This window comes from Saccopteryx bilineata, chromosome 3 (assembly GCF_036850765.1).
Source record: "Saccopteryx bilineata isolate mSacBil1 chromosome 3, mSacBil1_pri_phased_curated, whole genome shotgun sequence".
NCBI classification, from domain to species: Eukaryota; Metazoa; Chordata; class Mammalia; order Chiroptera; family Emballonuridae; genus Saccopteryx; species Saccopteryx bilineata.
The window spans coordinates 37,939,161-37,959,304 of record NC_089492.1 but is presented as its reverse complement, the minus strand read 5'-3'; the positions used below and the strand labels follow the sequence as shown (position 1 = coordinate 37,959,304).

At 45.4% G+C, this 20,144-nt stretch overlaps 1 protein-coding gene across 3 annotated transcripts in view; it reads left to right on the top strand.

The window, feature by feature from the left end:
• Window positions 1–617: 617 nt before the first annotated feature.
• Window positions 618–20,144, top strand: part of MATN2 (matrilin 2) — a 167,045-nt gene continuing 147,518 nt past the window's right edge. For 2 of the 3 annotated variants that reach the window (XM_066265998.1, XM_066265997.1), the window contains exons 1-2: window positions 712–844; window positions 9,857–10,027. In XM_066265998.1, the coding sequence (XP_066122095.1) occupies window positions 9,883–10,027 (145 nt within the window). In that variant the 5' untranslated portion in view covers window positions 712–844; window positions 9,857–9,882. Of the gene's footprint in view, window positions 845–9,856; window positions 10,028–20,144 lie in introns of all 3 variants that reach the window. The other variant, XM_066265999.1, reaches the window with a different exon arrangement.

Here is a 20,144-nt window from a genome sequence, read left to right as displayed (position 1 = left end):
CTCCGCCTATAATTTCGAAAGTCTTGTCTGAACTAGACTTTTTCTACTCCTCTAGGGTAGGAACTTTGTTTCCTTGCCAACCTGGCATCCTTAATCCCCTTATTCCTGGGCCTGGTCCCCCTGGCTAGTGGACGCTGATAATATGACTTGCACTGGTGGGGTTGTTCTCGGCACTGCCAAGACAGCTCCTGGTGCTTGTCACTAATTATCCCAATTTACATCATTTTTGTCTTTGCCAATGTCATCGATGGATGCCTCCTGCCAATCATGATGCCAAGTTCAAGATATAGGACCCCCGCCATGAGTCCCTTTCCCCTGGAGATGCTCTCCTCCTTTCCACACCAATCCAACAAGCCACCCAAGAGCCCTATAGTTCTGAGCCTGCAGCTCGGGACCCCTGGAGTCCCATTCCCGCCTGGGCTTGCAGACGGGCTCCAGCTGGAGCCAGGTGGCAGCAGGCAGGGCGTACGGCCAGGGTGCCCAGCCTGCAGGGTGGGGCCGCACTTGCGGCCGCTCCCTCTCCGCTCGTTCCCCATCCCCAAAGAGGACACCCCTCCTTCCGCCCGCCGCGGCGCCGCCTCCCCCGCCGCCCGCCCGCCCGCCCGCGCTGGCCCGGAGCCTCTCAGGCGGCCAGCGAGCAAGGGGAGCGCTTGGGGATGGGACTTGGAGGAAGCGGCCAAAGAGGAGACAGCGGCAGCGGCGCGGGCTTCTTGCTCTGCTCCCACGAGCGGTCCCCAAGGACGGCCGCGGCTCTCCACGCGGCGAGGAGGCCCACGGGGAAGACCCAGGTGGCTGCGTCCCTGTCTCTCTTCCCAGGCTCCGGCGGCGGCGGCGGCGGCTGCAGGTGAGCAGGGCGCGCTTTCTCCGGGATTCGCACGGCCCCGCTTCCCCTGGACGCAGACAGACGGACCGACAGACATACAGACAGGGAAAGCTTGGGCTGTCCCACGCCCGCGGGCGCTGCTACTGCTACCCCTACCTCCCCCGACCCCTGCAGCTCCGCGCGGCCCAGAGCGCCAAGTGGCCCTTCCAGCTGCTGGGCCCATCTTTTCGTCCCCTCCAGGCAGGGCGCGACAGAGAGGGCCGCGCTGCCCGGACCCCTGGCCGAGAGAAGTCAAGCCACCCCGCGGGGCGAGCTGGGCGCGCTCCTTGCGCGTAGCGCACCGTACCGCGGCCACTTCGCGGTGCCCCCTGGGGGCGCTGTGCCCCGCCGCGGGGGCATCCAGACCTAGTCTCCAAGGACCGAGGAAAGGGAGACTTGTTGAGCGGACAAACCCAATGGTTGCCGAACCTCCTGGTATTTTGACTGCCTGTGTCGTCTGGATTTTGTTCTTTGGTTCACTATGGCAGCTTAAGCTCCAACTTCCCTACACTGTGGAGGAGAGAAAGGGGAAGGTATTTTATGGTAGCTGCTAGAAACCCCAAGGACAGTTTGGGGAGAGGACAGAAAAATGGAGACTCTCCATGAGGTCTCTAGGACTGGAAGCCCACAAGGGTAGCTCCACAGGAAAACGTTCTCCCACCTTAAACAAACCCAGTTGACCTAGTTTCCACCTGTCGTAAGTCGAAGAATCAGGATACATCTGCACTAAGTGCATTTAATCGGCCTGCCAGGTGTGGGGCAGCCAGGAGACAACCAAGAAGCTGCAGGGGGCTGTGGTCAAGAGCAGGCACTCTGAGGTTGGCCTGCCAAGGTTGCCTAGGTTAGTAACTTCGGAGTTACTCAACTACTTTATCCTTCAGTTCCCCGTCTGTTTAATGGAATAATACCCACAGGGCTGTGAGGATTATTAAAGTCCTTAGAACAGTCCCAAGTGCATCTTAAAGTTAGGTGGTGAGTTCCATCACCTGTCTTTCCATAAAAAGCAAGGCATTCATTTGAGCAGTCACCTCCTTCCCAGCCCAGGATGCATGAGGGTGGCAGATAATCGCTGTGTATGTAACTGGAGTTTTCCACTTAGAAGTCCCCTGTTGCACAGTTCTCCCTGACTGCTTTCCAGGTGGCAGACTCATAAAGCCATGTCCAGATATCACGACGGGCTTATGATCTGGAAGGTTTCCTCTCAGCCTCTGAAGCTTGGTCAGTTAGAATCAATCCTGTGTTGAAAAAGCAGAGACCTGTGCCTCTTCACCTTCTATCTGCCTATTTGTTTATATTTTTATCCGTGTTAGTAGAATTCAGTCTTAGGCTCCCAAGTTGCCAGGCCTCTCTTTTCTACAAATGAGGGATGCAAAGTTCCTTGCTTCTAGAGTCCACTCCCAGGCCAACGGGTGCCATCGCAGAGGCTACTACCTCAGATGGTTGTCATACCTGAAGCTCCTACCAGTAAAAAAACCCCTGTATTTCTGTTAGCAATGAGGCCCAAGATTTGAAGAAGAACTAGATGATTGCTCCTTGAAAGATAGAGACAGAATAAGAAATTTGTTGAAGGTTCTAGGAAGAAAGCCCACTGTTCGTCTAGAAACAGCTCTGACCGGTGCCTAAGAGAAGGCATGGGGGGAGGCCGGGGTGGGGATGAGAAAGGAACGGACACAGGCTCAGGTCTCAGGACAAGCTGGCGGAGAGGGTGTGATGGGTGTGAGTGCTGACCTTCGAAAGGTGTTGAGTGTGAAGCTGGACAGGTGGTGAGAGAGGACACGAGAGAACCCCAGGGTGAGCAGGTGAGTTTAAGGCCAGTCAGGTGGGTGAGGAAGTCCCTTACTGCTTTCCCCAGGACTTGATTTATAGCACATGTGCCGTTCAGAGAGCCCTTGCCTGGGACTCTCCATTCTTAGGGAAGCTCAGGAGGGCTCCCCTGTTTACTGTGCATGTGGGAATAACCCAGGAAGCTCAGGGGAATTGGAGGGCCAACATGCCAAGTTGAGAGATGTCAGCACTGTTGCCACTTGGAGGTCCAGCCGTGAGATCACTCTTGGACCCTGCCCTGTGCTCGGGAGACAGCCACCACTGCTTTATCCAGCAGTGCCCGGAAAGGGACTCGGAGAGAAAGGCAGGGCTGGGTTCCATCCCAGAGGCCTCGGCTGTGGTCCAGAATAGGTGGTAATGAAGATGGCCGTGAGGAGAGCCAGTGAGGGTCCAACTCACAGCACGCCGATCTCAGCACTGAGGGACCTGGGTTCCAGTCTCAGCCCTACAGTCACCGCCTGGAAAGATTTTGAAAAGTTACTTAAACTCTCCATCTAGGGAAAACCTATTCTCTTTAGAAGCCCTTTCTGGCTTCTAAAAATTACCTGTGCTTCTTGGTCCCTAGTCTCTTCTTCCATCTTCAAAACTAGCAACTTCCAATCCATATTCTTCTCCCTTTCACCCTTCTCCTTTCCTTCTCTTCTTCCTCTTTCTCCCCATTTCTCTTCTTCCTAGACCCTTCTTCTCCCTCTTATAAAGACCCTTGTGATTATATTGGACCCCCTTGGAGAACCCAGGCTAATTTCTCCATCTCAATATCCTTAACTTAATCATAGTTGCAAAGTCCCTTTTGCCACATAAGGTAACATATTCAGCTACCCATTGTCTCAGTTGTCGTAACCCAATTCAACCAGCAAAGAGTAAGGGACATTGTATGGAGCTGCTGGGCTGGAATTGAGAGTTAATGGTGCGTGTGTGTGTGTGTGTGTGTGTGTGTGTGTTAGGTTGGGAGAGAGTTGTTGAGGTTAGCATTGTAACACAGCCAGCTTATCAGGCTTTGACTGATAAGCTAAGGAATCTAGATTTCTATCTGAATGTTATGTGGAAGTCACTGACAGTTTTTGAGCAGGGACATGAAAAGCATGATATTATTGTGTTGGGAGGATTAAATTCAGTGCTGTGTCAAATGGATTCAATAGGACAGACTTAGAAATAGTCTAGTAATTAGGATTTTGTTCAATTTCAATGAAAATGTATGTGACTGGTTTCAAGAAGGAAGTTTTTTCTGTTTTGTGTTCTAGAAGTCTGAAAGCAGTGAGTTCAAACAGGAGTGAGGTCAGGGACCCACAATCCTGTGCGTCATTGCTTTTACCATGCTGCATGGCTTCCACTTCTGTGGTTCCTCAGGGTTCAGAATGATGGCTGGGTCTCTAGCCAGGATGCCCTCATTCCAGCCAGCAGGAAGGAAAAAGCAAGTATCTCCTGTCGTAGGAGATAACCACTGGAGTGCCAATAATGCAGGCAAATAGAGTATATAGAAGAAGACCTGGGCTTGGTCTTGGCAGTATTCTGGTACAGAATCAGGGCCAGTTTGATTCCACATTTATTGATCTTTCATTCAACCTTTATCTGTTCTAAAAATTTATTTGTAAAATTCAGCACCCAGCATGTGAAGGATATAGACATGATAAAGTGTGGTCCCAAGGAGCAGCTCACAGTCTAGGGCCTAGACTCTAGGCAGGAAGACAGATATAGTAGCAAGAAAAAAAAGCCAAGTGCTAGAGCAAATAAGAAAACTCATTGTCAGGTGTGTAGGATGTCAGTGCTCTATGGTCAAATTGGAAAACATTTTAGAGAATGGGTAACATAAACTGAGCCTTGAGGAATAAAGACAATTTTGATTAATGTAGAAAGTAGAGCCCTGGCCGGTTGGCTCAGTGGTAGAGCGTCGGCCTGGCGTGCAGAGGTCCCGGGTTCGATTCCTGGCCAGAGCACACAGGAGAAGCGTCCATCTGCTTCTCCACCCCTCCCCCTCTCCTTCCTCTCTGTCTCTCTCTTCCCCTCCCGCAGCGAGGCTCCATTGGAGCAAAGATGGCCCGGGTGCTGGGGATGGCTCCTTGGCCTCTGCCCCAGGTGCTAGAGTGGCTTTGGTTGCGATAGAGTGACGCCCCGGAGGGGCAGAGCGTTGCCCCCTGGTGGGCGTTACGGGTGGATCCCGGTCGGGCGTATGCAGGAGTCTGTCTGACTGTCTCTCCCTGTTTCCAGCTTCAGAAAAATACAAAAGAAAAAAAGAAAAAGAAAAAAAAAGAAAGTAGACCTTCCAGGCCAAGAGACCAGCATGGGTGAAGGCTCCCAGCTATGCAAGAACCTGAGTTCTTCAGGCTCTGGTGGAGGGGTCAGGAGTAGATGGGGGACTCCCATGGCTGGTGAGGTGGGCAGAGGTCAGTCATGGAGGGCCTTGAGCATTAACGTTAGGCAGTAAGGCCATAGGTGGATTCCAGAGAAGAAACAGGACCAGTTGGTGAATGACCCAAGGCAGGAAGAGCAGTCCTGGAAGAATCTGGAAGAGAAGTGGAGGGTGGAGCATTGCTGCAGGGCGGGAACAGTCAGGAGGGCTGGAGGAGGCAGCCAAGCAGCGGGTGAAAGCCAGGGTTTGCCCACTCGTGACTGTGATGCTGATGTGAGGAAGGTACAGAAACTGGCTCCATGCTTCCTGTCTGGGTGGCTGAGCAGATGACTGTTACCTTAACAGTCAAAGGACTTGAGTGGAAGAAGATGACTTTGTCTCTTGAAAGCCTGAGCTGATCAGCGGGCCTTTACTTCTGGGTGAAAATCGCAGACAGACTGAGTCAGGTCAACATCAAGGTGAACAGCGGTCTATCACTTATCACTTAGAGCCACCTGAAAACAGGGCTGGTGAGGTGCTGGTGTTAGTGGGATTTCCATCTGCAGACCATGCCAAGATGGAGACTCTGGTGTTAGGTGGGAGTCAGGCAGGGGTGACCTCTGAGACGGCTGCAGCAAGGATATGGCTCTGGGAGCAAGCAGGGTGGCTGGACGCCTGCTTGTAAACTGTTGGAGCGGCCTTTGAAGGACAGAGCTATTGAATCTGATGTCTAAGAACTTTCAGAATTGGGGGAAAGTGATCCAAAATCTCTTTCTTAACAAGTAGGCAGACTGTCTGAAAGATGGCAGGATTGCATCTTGGCTTTGCCATTGAACTAGCTCTGAGGTCTTGGAGGCTGTCCCTTTATCTGTGAATTTCAGTGTTCCATCCAGAAATTTGGGAACTCATTCACCTCACAGAGTGATTTTAGGGACCAAATGAGATGAAAATATATCAAACCCTACATCATTGCCTGGCCCTTAAAAATATTAGTGTCTTCCCCTCTTTGTCTTCTTGTCCAGAGACAGGATTTATCACCTTGCAGGATGTCATGCCCAGCCTTTCTCAGGATAACAGCATTGTACTGGCCTGTGGTCTGGTTTAGATTGGGAAACACTGCGTCCGGGCTACACCTCTCATTTTACGGTTGACTAAAACCCAGAGAGTTAAGTCACTTAACTGAGGCCACACTGCGTGTTCAATCAGACCCAGATCTCTTCTCTTGAGGCCCACAGCACGTAGTGTTGCTTCTGGTGGGACTCGACCTGTCTGTCCATTTATTTGGAACAGTGATGCCTAGAAGAACCCGTAGCTAAGAGGGTCAGAACAATTTCCTTCTCTCTCTTTTCCCCTACCCCATGGTAAAGCTAAATAAAAAGACTTACTATCATAGGGAGAAGAGAAAAATTGCTAAAACAAAAGTCAAAGCTGTTGTATTTTTAAAAAATATTTCTCCCATGCTCTCAAATGCTTTTTATGGAATCTGTTAAGATTGACTTGACCTCTATTTTTGAACACAACAATTCTTCTCACATGCCTGTAGATGAAAAGAACAGTTTTTTGAATATCATTCTGTTTTCCAATTGGAATTGTTTCCTGTTCTTCAAATGCTACCAGCTGTAATTGCGAACTGAGAAACAATCATTAATAGGGGCTACATGTACTGACTTATTCTTATTTCACTGAAATTGCATTTTAAAAAAATCTATCTTGTTTGATATTAGTATTATTATACTGGTTTTATGTTGGCATGTGTGTAATATCTTTGTCCTCATTTTTTTAGTTTCTTTTATTTGTGTTTGAAAGATTTTATTTATTGAATTCACAGAGAGAGGAGAGGGTGGGAGCGAGAAGTATCAACTCATAGTTGCTTCACTTTAGTTGTTCATTGCTTTTTATCGTATGTGCCTCGACAGGGCAAGCCCAGGAGTTTGAACTGGCATCTCAGTATTCCAGATCGATGCTCCACCCACTATGCCACCACAAGCCAGGCTCCTTTAGCTTCTTTTAAACATCTTTTTTGAAGTGTAATTACATACAATAAAATTAACCAAAAAACACTGAGGAGAGGTAAAGAGTATGGAGTTAAAAATAAACACAACTATGTACACCCAAAACTAATATAATATTGTTTGTCAGCTATAACTGAAGGATAAATTTTAGAAAATAATCTTTTCAAAAGATTAAAACAATAAAATAAACAAAAGTAAACATTTTTCGCTGTCTAACCCTGAGCAGGTTACTTAACCTCCCTGTACCTCAGTTTCCTCATCTTCAAGTGGGGATAATAAACACAGTCCATATAACTAAAGCACGTAATCACTGCCTGGCACGTAGTAAGTGCTCACTAAGCATTAGCTACCTGTTGCTTTGTTATTATTAGTATTATCGTTATGCAATCAGGCCAATTAATATAAAGAATACATTGTTAATCTTTTCATACTAAATCAATTAATGTACATTGACTTTTATGCTTACTTATGACAATTGTAATAAAACAATGACATACAAAGCCATACCACATGAAATGGTATTTGTTTTTTCTGAAAATGATACCGTATGTAGCCGATAAAGGGGTGAAGCTGCAGAGCATGTTGGCTCATTACAGATAACTACGGCCCTCCTTTTCAAACAAAGTAAGCTGTTTGTTAATTGGACTGGTCCCTGCTCATAGCCTTAACTGGGAGAGATTTCTGTCTCTTTCCCTGCTCCTTTATTACCTAACCTTGTTCGAGTTACTTAACTTCATCGAGTTACTGTGAGAATTAAATGACTTCATACATTTAAAACCCATGTCTCAGCCGGACACATAGTAATCCCTAAATAAATATTTGGTATTTTAATATAATCGTAATGCATAGTGAAAAGTGAGCTACCGCAGTACAGCAAGTGTGAAAAACTGGGCTTTGAAGGTTGACATGCCTGAGCTCATCTCCAGGGCAATTCCTGAAAGCAATTTGCTGAACACTTAATTATTGAGTATATTTATTTTTATTTAAGCTTGGGAAATGGTCCCTACCCAGCCATGCCCTGTTTCCACCTCTTGAAAGCGACACAGCTATGGCCTTTCATGAATTAATTTCTGGAGATTTGACCTGCAGGTAATTGAGTTTTCTGCTGATCAGTGAATTGGCAAATTGGCCTGCTTACCTTGGGTTGGAATCCCTACTCTGTCACTTACTTCAGCTGTGTGACCTTGGTCAAGTTATGAAATTTCTCTGAGCCTCAGTTTTCTCATCTCTAAAAAAGCAGAAATAATAATTCTGATTTCTGCGAGATAGGTGTAAGGATGAATGAAATGAAGTCCGTTGAGTGAAATTGCCGGAACAAGATAAGGACTTAATAAAGATTTTACATGCGAATGATTTTACTTAAAAGTTATTCCTCAAGTATTGCTTCCTCCCCACCTAATTCATATCGATTAATAAGTTGCGATGATATCCATTATATTCATAGACAATGGAAGGATAAGTTTAAACCCGGTCCCAGAATATTGACTTCTTGGTGAGGTTTCGCCCCAGGCAGAGTAGTCTTGACATCATTTACCATGTAGCCAAATACTGTACCTTTCTCAACCTGTGTGAAACACTGAGTTGGCCATGGTGGGAAAACCCAGATGTCAATGTCACTTCTGTGCTTAGAATCCTTCCTCCAAAGCCTTCACACCAGCTACTCTTCAGGACCAAAGCAGAAAACAGATAAAGTCAGCTTTATTTTGATAAAAACAGTGTTATTCCAGTTGAGATTCCCATCACCCTTGTGGACCTGAAACTCAACTCAGGGTTAGAATTCTTTATGTACGTGAGAGCTTCTTACTTAGGATCTGGTTGGATCCTATTCTTCTCTTGTCCTCTCGCCCCATAGCTTGTTTGATTGTCCCCACTTCCCATGTATGCCAGGCACTGTTCTGAATGCTATAGTTTACTCTGTTTACTAATGTTAACCCATATTATTATTCCCATAGGCTTGGGAAGTTTAAGTAGCTCACCCAAAGTCTCACACAGTGAGAAAGTGTCAGAGCCAAGATTCAAAGCCAGGAATTCTGGTGTGAGTCTAAGCCCTCACCACTGCACCCTGCTCCCTCCTGGTAGATGTGCGTGGGAGGCTGGGAGGCTGGCTATGTGATGCTACCTCATGTCACTTATACATGAATTCCTTGAGAAATTTATACATATTAATTTGTGCTATTCACTATGATTAGATTAGACTGAAGGAATATTGTTACTTGGAATCCTCTGATGTGGTTTTTCCTTTTTGAATCCAAGATACAGAATGTAATTATGAATAGTTGATAATAAATTTAATTGAGAAGAAACTTCAGGATAGATATTTTTTCCCCTAAAGTTTGCCATTCAGTCTTTTTTTTATTACAGGAACAGAGAGAGAGTCAGAGAGAGGGATAGATAGAGACAGACAGGAACGGAGAGAGATGAGAAGCATTAATCATTAGTTTTTCATTGTGACACCTTAGTTGTTCATTGATTGCTTTCTCATATGTGCCTTGACCGCGGGCCTTCAGCAGACCGAGTAACCCCTTGCTTGAGCCAGCGACCTTGGGTCCAAGCTGGTGAGCTTTTGCTCAAACCAGATGAGCCCGCACTCAAGCTGGCGACCTCGGGGTCTCGAACCTGGGTCTTCTGCATCCCAGTCTGACACTCTATCCACTGCGCCACCGCCTGGCCAGGCAGTTCCCTGAGTTCTTAAGGCTCACACACACAAATAGTATTTTAATTACAAGTGGCACATATGAAACATGAGAAGGCAGGGCGGCAGACTGCAGCGCTTCGATTTCAAGGCAATCCAGACATCTCACCCTGCCCCCTTCTCCTGTTGTGTTGTCACAGCCTTGCCCCTCTTCCTCTTCTTGAAGATGGAGAAGGTGCTAGTGGGCTGCTTTCTACTGATCCTCGGACAGCTGACCCTCCTCCTCCCTGCTGAGGCCAGGGAGCGGCCGCGCTTGAGGTCCGCCTCCAGAGGAAGAAATGCTCGGACCCACCCCCAGACAGCCCTCCTGGGTGAGTGATGGGGGTACTACCTACAGAAGCAGGTTAAAGTGGGTAGTTAAGGGTGGATTTCCAGGCCAGGGGAGAGTCATTCATTGTGGAAGCTCCCCTGTCCCTGGGTGTGCTGGGAGAGAAAGGTCTCACTGGCAATTAGCGCATCCTGACTTGAGGATGTGGTTGTATACATACATAGGTTTTCAAGATGATATGAAATCTCTTCTATTGCAAAGTCTTTCATTTAATTGGAGACTCATGATTTTTTTTTTAATATAAAAGACCAAGGTTTTCATCAGAAAAGGTCCCTGTTGGACTTCTCTTGACGAGGGTGTTATGAGAATTTTTATGGTGTTTGTCCAGCTAATCTGTGTTAATGATGCTCCCCTGTTTGGCAACTGGGAAATGAGCAGGGGGCTTGTGGAAGGCGGGAGTGGTCACAGAGGGAGCCAGGCCATGAGCTAGGTCAAAATACTAGGGACAGAAAAAGGACAGGGGGCCTTGGTTCTGACCCAGTGAACATGTTTTCTTCAAGTGAGTTTTTTTCTTTCTCTGGGAGAAAGAAAAGGTCATGAAAACACACAGAATACAGAGACATTGTCCCGGTTGCAAATATGAGCTCTGGTAAGCTAAGGATGCGGGGGTAATAGGATGGTTGGCCAGTGGAAGACAGTGGGCTTTAGTATTGACCTGAGTTCAAGTCCTGCCTCTGGTAGTTACCAGATGTGTACACTTAAGCATTGTGATCTCTTTGAAGTTTATTTTTCTTATTCATAAAATAGGAATGTTAATACTGTCTTTGGAATATTTTTTTGCGAGGAGAAATGAGGTAATATATGTAAATTGTAGGTATGCAACAAATGATAACTTTACCATGACTGCCATTCCATGAAGTCATTTTCGGAAACTGTTTTACGTTTATGTGCTGTTGGCCAGCGGCTAGAATCTATGAAGGCCACTGAAAGATCTGCCTGGTGGCCCGGTAGCCTCAGCATCCAAAATTACAATCAGGGACCAAAGGACCCAAAGAGCCCTGTTTTCAAAGGTCACAATCTTTAACTGATCTTAACCCAAACAATGGCCCCATGATACTGGGCCTTCCAAGTCTTTAGTCTCCTGAGAATCCCTGTTTCTATACTGATGTAAACATAAGATTTCTGCAACTAAGAAAAGGACTGGGGAATGCCTAGTAAGCTGTTTAAAGGGTTTTTTTTTTTTAAAAAAAAACAAATTTCAAGATGATAAGCATATATAAACATAGAAAGAGAACTGGAAATGCCTGATGCCTAAATCACTAGCAGTGACTACACAGTTGGGTTTCTGATGGGTCTGCTGTTAGAATGAGCCGTCACACAGTTAAGCCAGAAAAACAAATTTCTTCTTTTGGCTCAAAATCAATCTCTCTCTCTCTCTCTCTCTCTCTCTCTCTCTCTCTCTCTCACACACACACACACACACACACACACTCACACTCATACCAGGGCCTTCCCCAGTAGGCAGCATTCACTGTCCTCCTGTCCCTAAGCTCAGGCTTTGAAGTAGAAGCCCCTATCTTCTGAAATAACAGATAGAAGTTGTTGCCAAAAGCATGAACCCCACATCTAGTATTGCCTCCTGTTTCTTATTTTGCCAGAGAATGTTTCAAGGACAAAGAGTAGGATGAAACATGGCACATCACCCCACTCCAGGGAGTGACAAATGGCTGCTCCCAGACATGCTGGAGGGCTGCTTGACTTAGGCCCGTGGTTGAGTGAGTGAAATCATGAAACTGGATGGTAGACACCACAGCCTTGGACTGGATTCTCAAGAGCAATTTGCTTTTGGTCTTACTTTGACAGGAAACAAAGATGAAGGAGCCATACCCATTGGAGTCCTTGCCCTCAGTTTGAACAGCCTTTTCTTCATTCTTAGAATATGGCCTCTTGTGTTTATGGGTGTTTGCTTTACTCATCCTTTTATTCTCTGTGTTCAGAACATTGCCCAGGCCACATTGTCCTTTTTTTGTGGCTGTATTTATGATGTGCAGAGGCATAATGCATTTTACTAATTACCTCATTGCAAGGGTGTTTTGAAAGTTTGAGTAGAAACAGAATTGTTTCTTAAGTTATTTTTTTTGTTGTTTGAATTTTCTGATTTTTAAGAAGTGTTTATATTTTCGGTCTCAATTTAGGATAGAGTTCCAGTATCAACTTGAGTCATGAAAGATTGCAGGCTGCTCAGGCGGCAGCCCATGGTGTGGGCCCACAGGGGCTTACCTTACTTTACTCTTTTATCTGGAGTTTCTGCTCTGTGCCAGACCCGGGTTTAAGAAGAGCAACCACCATCAGGAAGCACATGTGCGGTGGGGGAGCCAGACACGTAAAAACCATTAATTTGGTAGAATCTGTGCACAACAGTAGAGGGAAGCTGAGTCCAGTCCACTCTGCCTGCTGTAGGCTCAGTATCAGGCAGTGGTTCTTCAACTTCTTGGTCTCAGGACTTTTTTACACTGAAAAACTATTGAGGATATCAAAGAGCTTTTGTTTATGTGAGTTAGAGTTAGATCTATCAAGATTTACTGGATCAGAAACAGAGAATTTGAAAAAGTGTTAATTAAAAATAAACTCATAACATAACCTATAATACAGGGGTCCCCAAACTTTTTACACAGGGGGCCAGTTCACTGTCCCTCAGACCGTTGGAAGGCCGGACTATAAAAAAAACTATGAACAAATTCCTATGCACACTGCACATATCTTATTTTAAAGTAAAAAACCAAAATGGGAACAAATACAACATTTAAAATAAAGAACAAGTAAATTTAAATCAACAAACTGACCAGTATTTCAATGGGAACTATGCTCCTCTCACTGACCACCAATGAAAGAGGTACCCTTCCAGAAGTGCGGCGGGGGCCGGATAAATGGCCTCAGGGGGCCGCATGTGGCCCATGGGCCGTAGTTTGGGGACCCCTGCTATAATAGAAATAAGACATTTGTATCAAAATGATATTGTCTAAGTTTTAAAAATTAGAAGAATAGCACTTTTCTGCACTTTTACAAATCTGTTTAATATCTGGCTTAATTGAAGCCAGCTGGATTCTCATGTCTCATCGATTCAGTCTGTCATGAAATGTTGTTTTCATTGGACTACATGAAGAAAATGTGACCCCACACAGATACATAGTCAGAAGAAGGAGGAACATTTCAATCTATTTTTTATTTCTGTATTTTTCTGAAGTGAGAAGCAGGGAGGTAGAGAGACAAACTGCCGCGTGCACCCGACCAGGATCCACCTGGCATGCCCACCAGGGGGTGATGTTCTGCCCATCTGGGCCGCTGCTCTGTTGCAACCTGAACCATTCTAGTGCCTGAGGTGGAGGCCATGGAGCCATTCTCAGGGCCCAGGCCAACCCTGCTCCAATGGAGCCCTGGCTGCAGGAGGGGGAGGGAGATAGAGAGAAAGGAGAGGAGGAAGGATGGAAAAGCAGATGGTTGCTTCTCCTCTGTGCCCTGGCCAGGAATCGAACCCAGGATTTCCACATGCCGGCTTGATGTTCTACCATTGAGCCAACTGGCCAGGGCCTCAATTTTTTTTTCATATAATTGTAGATATTCTTTTTTGTTGTTGTTGTTGTTGTTTAAGATTTTATTTATTGACTTTAGAGAGAGGAAAGAGAGAAGGTGGGAGCAGGTGAGTGGGAGGCATCAACCCATAGTTGCTTCTTCTATGTGCCTTGACCAGGGATTTCAAACCAGCGACTCTGAACCGGCAACCTCAGTGTTCCAAGTCAACGCTCTATCCAGTGCACCACCACAGGTCAGGCTAACTGTGGATATTCGTGTTTGATAGACACTAAAATTTGACAAGTGGTAGTTTCTTAAAGGTTAATTGCAATGTGGAATCTTAAACCACATCATTAAACTTTTGGTACTTTATACACTCATTAGAGAATGAGAGTATAAACAGCAAACATTAATGCCATCATGAAAACAGTTCTGACCTCATGGACCCTCTAAAGGGCTCTCAGGGACCCTTAGAGGTCCTCAAGACACACTTTGAAAAGGCTGATTTAGTGAAATATTCCTGGTGAAGGCTGAGAGAGTGTAGAGTCTTGAAGGGTGAATGGGCAGAAGACAAGTGAGGAGAAAGCATGGAAGAGGAACCTGGTCATGCCATTGGGAGGCCATGCCTGCAAGGTGGGTCATCTGAGCTGGAAACAACCCCAGAGGAGCCAGGAATCAGATCACTTAGGACCTCGGGGTTCCCACAAAGAGTCTGGGCTTCATTCTGCAGGGGTGGTAGTCCTGGCGAACTTTGAGCAGGCAACAGTGTTGATCATTGCTTGTTCCCTTTCTACACACTGCGCCTTCTGGATAGCCTCTGCCTCCCTGGGCTCTGGCAAAGGCCAGGGAGATCCTATACTCCCAGGCCACCAGGAGAGCAACAAGCACATTCTCCAGCCCAAATTCTTTGTAGGTAGCCACGCTGACAGGTAGAGTTGGAGCAACAAGGGTATGCTTTACCCAGAGCATCCAGGAAGCCTGCAGATTCTTCCCTCTGCACCCATCCCCCATCCTTTATCAGTGGCGTATGTCCCCTCCCAAACTCCTTCCTCAGCCTCCCCTCTAGGTGGCGCTAACTGGAAGTCATGCTGCTCCCCCACCCCCTAATTACTGCATTTCCCCATGTATAAGACTCACCCTTTCCCGAAATATTTGGTGTCTATAAACTGGGTGTCTCTTATATAGTGGTTGTAGATTTCTTTTACTTGCATTTCCCACTTTTTCACATTTGATTTTGCACTCATTGTTGTAGATTTTTTACTTTCATTGAATTATAAGTGAAAAAAAGTCTTTTCAAGGAATTAATAAAATAGAGGCTAATATCTATTTAAAAGAAAAAAAAAACATTGCTACATACTTGGTCTCCTTCCATTTTCTCCGTAAGGCAAAAGAAACCAAAGTCTGCAAGTTGAGAGTGATGTTTCTAATTCTGGACTGAGAGCAAACAAAGTCATATGAAAAGCTTGCAAGTGCATGCCCAACACTTAAGAAGTGTGGCATTTCAAATGCCGTAGATGGAACTGAGGAACAGGCAGTATATGAGGACAGTGAATTGTCATCAGACACAGATAAGGACAAGCTAATGGATGGGAGTTTTGACAGTGATGAGGAGTTGTATGAATTTTATGATGAATAAAACTTGAGTTCCATAACTTTATGTAATACATTTATTTTTCAAATTTCAAGCTCCAAAAGTAAGGTGTGTCTTATACATGAGGAAATACGGGTATTACCTGTTATGCTTGTGCAGATTTTTCTTTTTATTATATCACTGTCATATGGGGGGGCTGTCACTATGGCAACCAGTGAGGGCATATCAGCCTTTGTGAAACCTGAATCCTCCTGCCCAAACTCCCACTGTATTATTCTTGACTTCCCTCAGTTCTTGAATGTACACAAACCATCTGTCTACACTTCTAGCGGCTGGCTCTCCCTGTTCTGCCCGTCTTTTACAGGTTTTGTTGACATGTGTGCTCTTTTCTAAATTTATTAACCTAGCTCATTTGATTTCTACTAACTAACCTTGGAATCTTTTCCTTTCCCTCTAATAGAGTCCCCTTCCAATCAATAGCACCCATGCAGAATTCACGTTTGTATTGTAAGAGAGCACTTCGCGGCAATGTGGCAGTAGATTCGAGAAGCGGGAGGTGGAGAATTAAAAGGAGACTGGCCCCATAGTGCGGTCGGGGATGATGGAAGCTGCATCTGCCACAACAGCCCCCCACACACACGTTGCTAGGAAAATTCCAGAGCTGTTAGGGGTGGCAGTTAATCCCGAGGCCACAGAATTTAGTGAAATTTCTACATAACGGTTAATTTATTACTTAAAAGTAAAGCTAATGAAAACAATCTGAGAACTCAATGTTTACAACCCCAAGTTTTGTTCCAGGGATATCACGGTGTATTAATGAGGCACTTATTTCCATTTTTGGACACATCTCTTATTAACCATGGCATCAAAATACCAGTAAGATTGTAATGTGTTTCATATAAGGAAGGGAAGCTTCCTAGGTTAGCGATGTGACTGGAGGAGTTGGCTGGCCAAGAGAAGCGCAAGAATGTCCTGCTCTCTGTTGCTAATGGAAGTTTCCACCTAGGTTGTTAATTATTTAACATTTTTGAGTATTGGTTGCTAGAAAACAAATTTTCACTTCCTAAAACAATCCCCTAATTGACATTAGTTAGCACCCTGATTAAAGGAGGAAAAGCAGATGCCAGAAGCCATGTAATGCCGGTGGCCAAGGCCAGGCAGGTCACATTGGGTTCCGGCAGATGGTAGAAAAACTGCAGAGCTGGAAAGGGTTGGGCCGTTCCTTTTAATAAAGTCTCACAATAGCGGACAAGCACATAGGCAGGGAAACGGCCTCTCAGGCACACAAATGGCAAAATGTACCCTCACAGTGGCAACCGGGCAATCCACACATCTGCAAGCACATCTCTCTCGAGCACAAGCACCCGTAGCCTTATATATAAGGTGACCAACTTTTTTACAATGAAAAGGACAAAAATAAATTGAAGAAAACAATATCGCAAATAAAAGAAACATTTTATTCATTGCCACAATAATACACTATAATATAAGTGCATAATCAAAACATTTGTAATATTTTATATTGTAATTATGTTTACATGCCTATTAATTTTTAGTAACAATTGTAAGAAGAAAGTACTCATTTAGTAAAACTAAATCTCAAACAAAACCACTAATTTGGAGTGATATTCAGATGTATTTATCATTTTCTAATTAAAAACATCTGTTTTAAGGAACTGTTTAATCAAAATGAGTTATTAATAGATATGGTTTGAGGTTAGATTTCCACTTTAAAACTTGAATTTCGGGAAAATACTTGTAAATAAAATTATACATATTTGGAAATTATTAAATAGATAATGAATTAATAAAATGTGAATTGTGCTTACCTATGATTGAATATTCACTGAGAAAGAAATAATCGTGAGTCTGCAATGTCGTATGTGTATGTCGTGTTTCAGTAAGAAGTACACAAAGCTGTTTGCACGCTGGGTATATCGCACGCTCTCTCAAGGTCTCCCATGTGGAGCGCATGTGTCTCATAATCGCGTCTCTCTGCACTGTACTGATCCTTGAGGAATCGTCATGTCAAATACAAATACGTCACATCACACGCAATGGATCGACTCTGCATCAATTGAATACGGACATTTACAGATTAGTCTTCCAATATCAAAAAGGAGGACATGTAGGAGGACACTTTTCGAGGAGGATGGAACTTACAAAAGAAGGACTGTCCTCCTTAAAGGAGGATGATTGGTCACCTTATTATATAGATCAGTGGTTGGCAAACTCATAAGTCAACAGAGCCAAATATCAACAGTACAATGATTGAAATTTCTTTTGAGTGCCAAATTTTTTAAACTTAAGCTATATAGGTAGGTACATTGTTATTAACTTAATTAAGGTACTCCTAAGGTGGCCTTTGCTAAACACTCAAGGGGCCAAAGAGCCACATGTGGCTCACGAGCCACGGTTTGCTAACCAAGGATGCTATTATGCACATGTACCTCTGCCACATGCTCACGCACTAATCAAGCAGAGTGCTTGCAGCTGGTACACCAGCAAGCAAGCCTAACACAGCTGCCCCACAAGCCACCAGAGCTTCTGGCTTCTTTGAGGTCCCGTCCCTAGTCTTTGCCCTGAAGCCTCTTTGTCATGGTTAGAATTTTTGCCGCCTTCCCTGAGCATTCCCAGTGCCCTCTTCCCTCCACCTGGAATATTTTTCCTTTGCCAAGGCCTGTTATCAGCCAGGGTCAGGTCAAATGCCACCTCCTCTGTTATCAGCCCTTTCAGGTCAGGGACCCAGAGCAGCGTCCTTCTACCCAGTGCCATTCATGCTAATAGAATGAGACTGAGTTTGGTAAAGCAGAGCAGAACCTTTATTCTTTTTTATTTTCTCTCCTTTTTTTCATTTGAGTGAGATGAGGGGAAGCACAGACTCCCACATGTGCCAGGACCAGGATCCACCTGGCAAGCCCACTAGGGGGTGATGCTCTACCCATCTGGGGCCCTTGCTCTGTTGCAACTGGAGCCATTTTTAGCGCCTGAGGCGGAGGCCATGGAGCCATCCTCAGCACCTGGGGCCAACTCTCTCTAATCAAGTCTTGGCTGAAGGAGGGGAGGAGAAAAGAGAGAGAGAGAAGTGAGAGGGGGCGGGATGGAGAGGGGAGGGGTGCAGAAGTAGATGGACACTTCTACTGTGTGCCCTGACCAGGAATCAAACCAACAGCTTCCACACGCTGGGCCAATGCTCTACCACTGAGCAAACTGGCCAGGGCTAGAAACTTTATTCTTTGATCAAGGAATAGAAAAGGGTGAACTCATACTCTAACAGCACCTTCTCCCTGACTGGGAAGGATCCTCTGTATTAAGTGGGCTGTGGCATGGAGTGATTGCACTTTTTTAGGCATGTGTACTTTATTCTTCTGTCACACTCAGCCCTTTTGCACAGCACCCTATAGCACACCATGCCCCATCACCATCTTGGATTTTGTGTTCACCACTTTAGTCTTTGCGCTCACCCCTTTTCATTTTGCAGTTGGGAATCCTTTTCAGTTTCTGTAAGCAAGCATTGCTCCCGACATAGTTTAGGTATTGGGAAAGGTTAGGGTTTTTGTATGATAACCTGGTGACATTTCCACTCCCAACCAGGCAGGACCCTCCCAGACTGGCCCTACACACTGTGGGTCCTCTGCTCATGTCAACCCTGTCTGCCTTATATTCTGAAGGGTAACAATGGCACATTCCTGAGAGGGATTCCTATTCTAGTCGTTTTTATACTCACCTCATTTATACCACTAGGTTGTAAATCATTGAAGACAGAGACCAAGTGTTTTATACATATTTCTCATAACACCTGCAGAGGATACTCTCATTTATTGAGCCCTGATATTAGGAGGGACTTGTTAGCTCACTTACTTCATGAAAAAGACAAACACTGCAAGGTGGTTATTGGTCTATCCCAGTGGTCGTCAAACCATTAGACAACAGAGCCAAATATCAACAGTACAACGATTGAAATTTCTTTTGAGAGCCAAATTTTTTAAACAAAAACTATATAGGTAGGTGCATTCCTTATCAAGGTAGCGCCCGTACGTGGTATTTTGTGGAAGAGCCACACTCAAGGGGCCAAAGAGCCGCATGTGGCTCGCGAGCCGTGGCTTGCTGGTCTATCCCATTTTCAGACTAGGAAGCCGAAACTCAAAGAGGTTAAGTGATTTGGCAGAGTTGTCAAGACTTCTGCAAACTGTCAAGCAACCAGTGACAATTCAACACCAACAAGAATCCCCAAATTGGGCTGCAATGAAGAAGGAAACTTGACGCAGTGCAAACAGCTCAATTGTGATATGGCTGTGAGAACTGCACAGTTCAATAGTATTGCAGCTCAGTTGTGAAGCAGTATAGTTATGCAACAGCATGGCTTTGAGGTGATCCTGGGGCCAGGCCTCTGCTGGCCAGACAGCTCTGCTTTGCTGTGATCTACTCCACCTGCTCTGGTTTACTCCATTTTGCCTTAGCACCAGTCTGCTTTGCTCTACCCTGCTCCTGCATCAATCTTTGGTGTTTTATCTTTGGTGTTACAGATCCAGCTAGAGAAATAGTCTTCAGTCTTCAGTGGAAAAGGAAAGTGCATTCTCTGAGCCAGGAGGAGCTCACTTACATAGAAGTCCCTGCCCTTGTCCCTGATTGGTCCATCTTTTTGCAAATGAAGACTCCAAATACTCAAAGTTTGATTGATCCAAAAGGCACTGTTCTGATTGGTCAGAATGAAGCTGCTCTGATTGGTTGGTAAAGATGCTAATGAGGGGAATGTAGTTGCACAGCTCTGATTGGACAGGGGAAGCTTCAGTCCTATTTGAAATAGAATTCTGGGATCTTTTTTTTTTTAAATTTTTTTTCCTTTTTGTATTTTTCTGAAGCTGGAAACGGGGAGGCAGTCAGGCAAACTCCCACATGCGCCCAACCGGGATCCACTTGGCATGCCCACCAGGGGGCGATGCTCTGCCCATCCAGGGCATCGCTCTGCCACAACCAGAGCCATTCTAGCGCCTGAGGC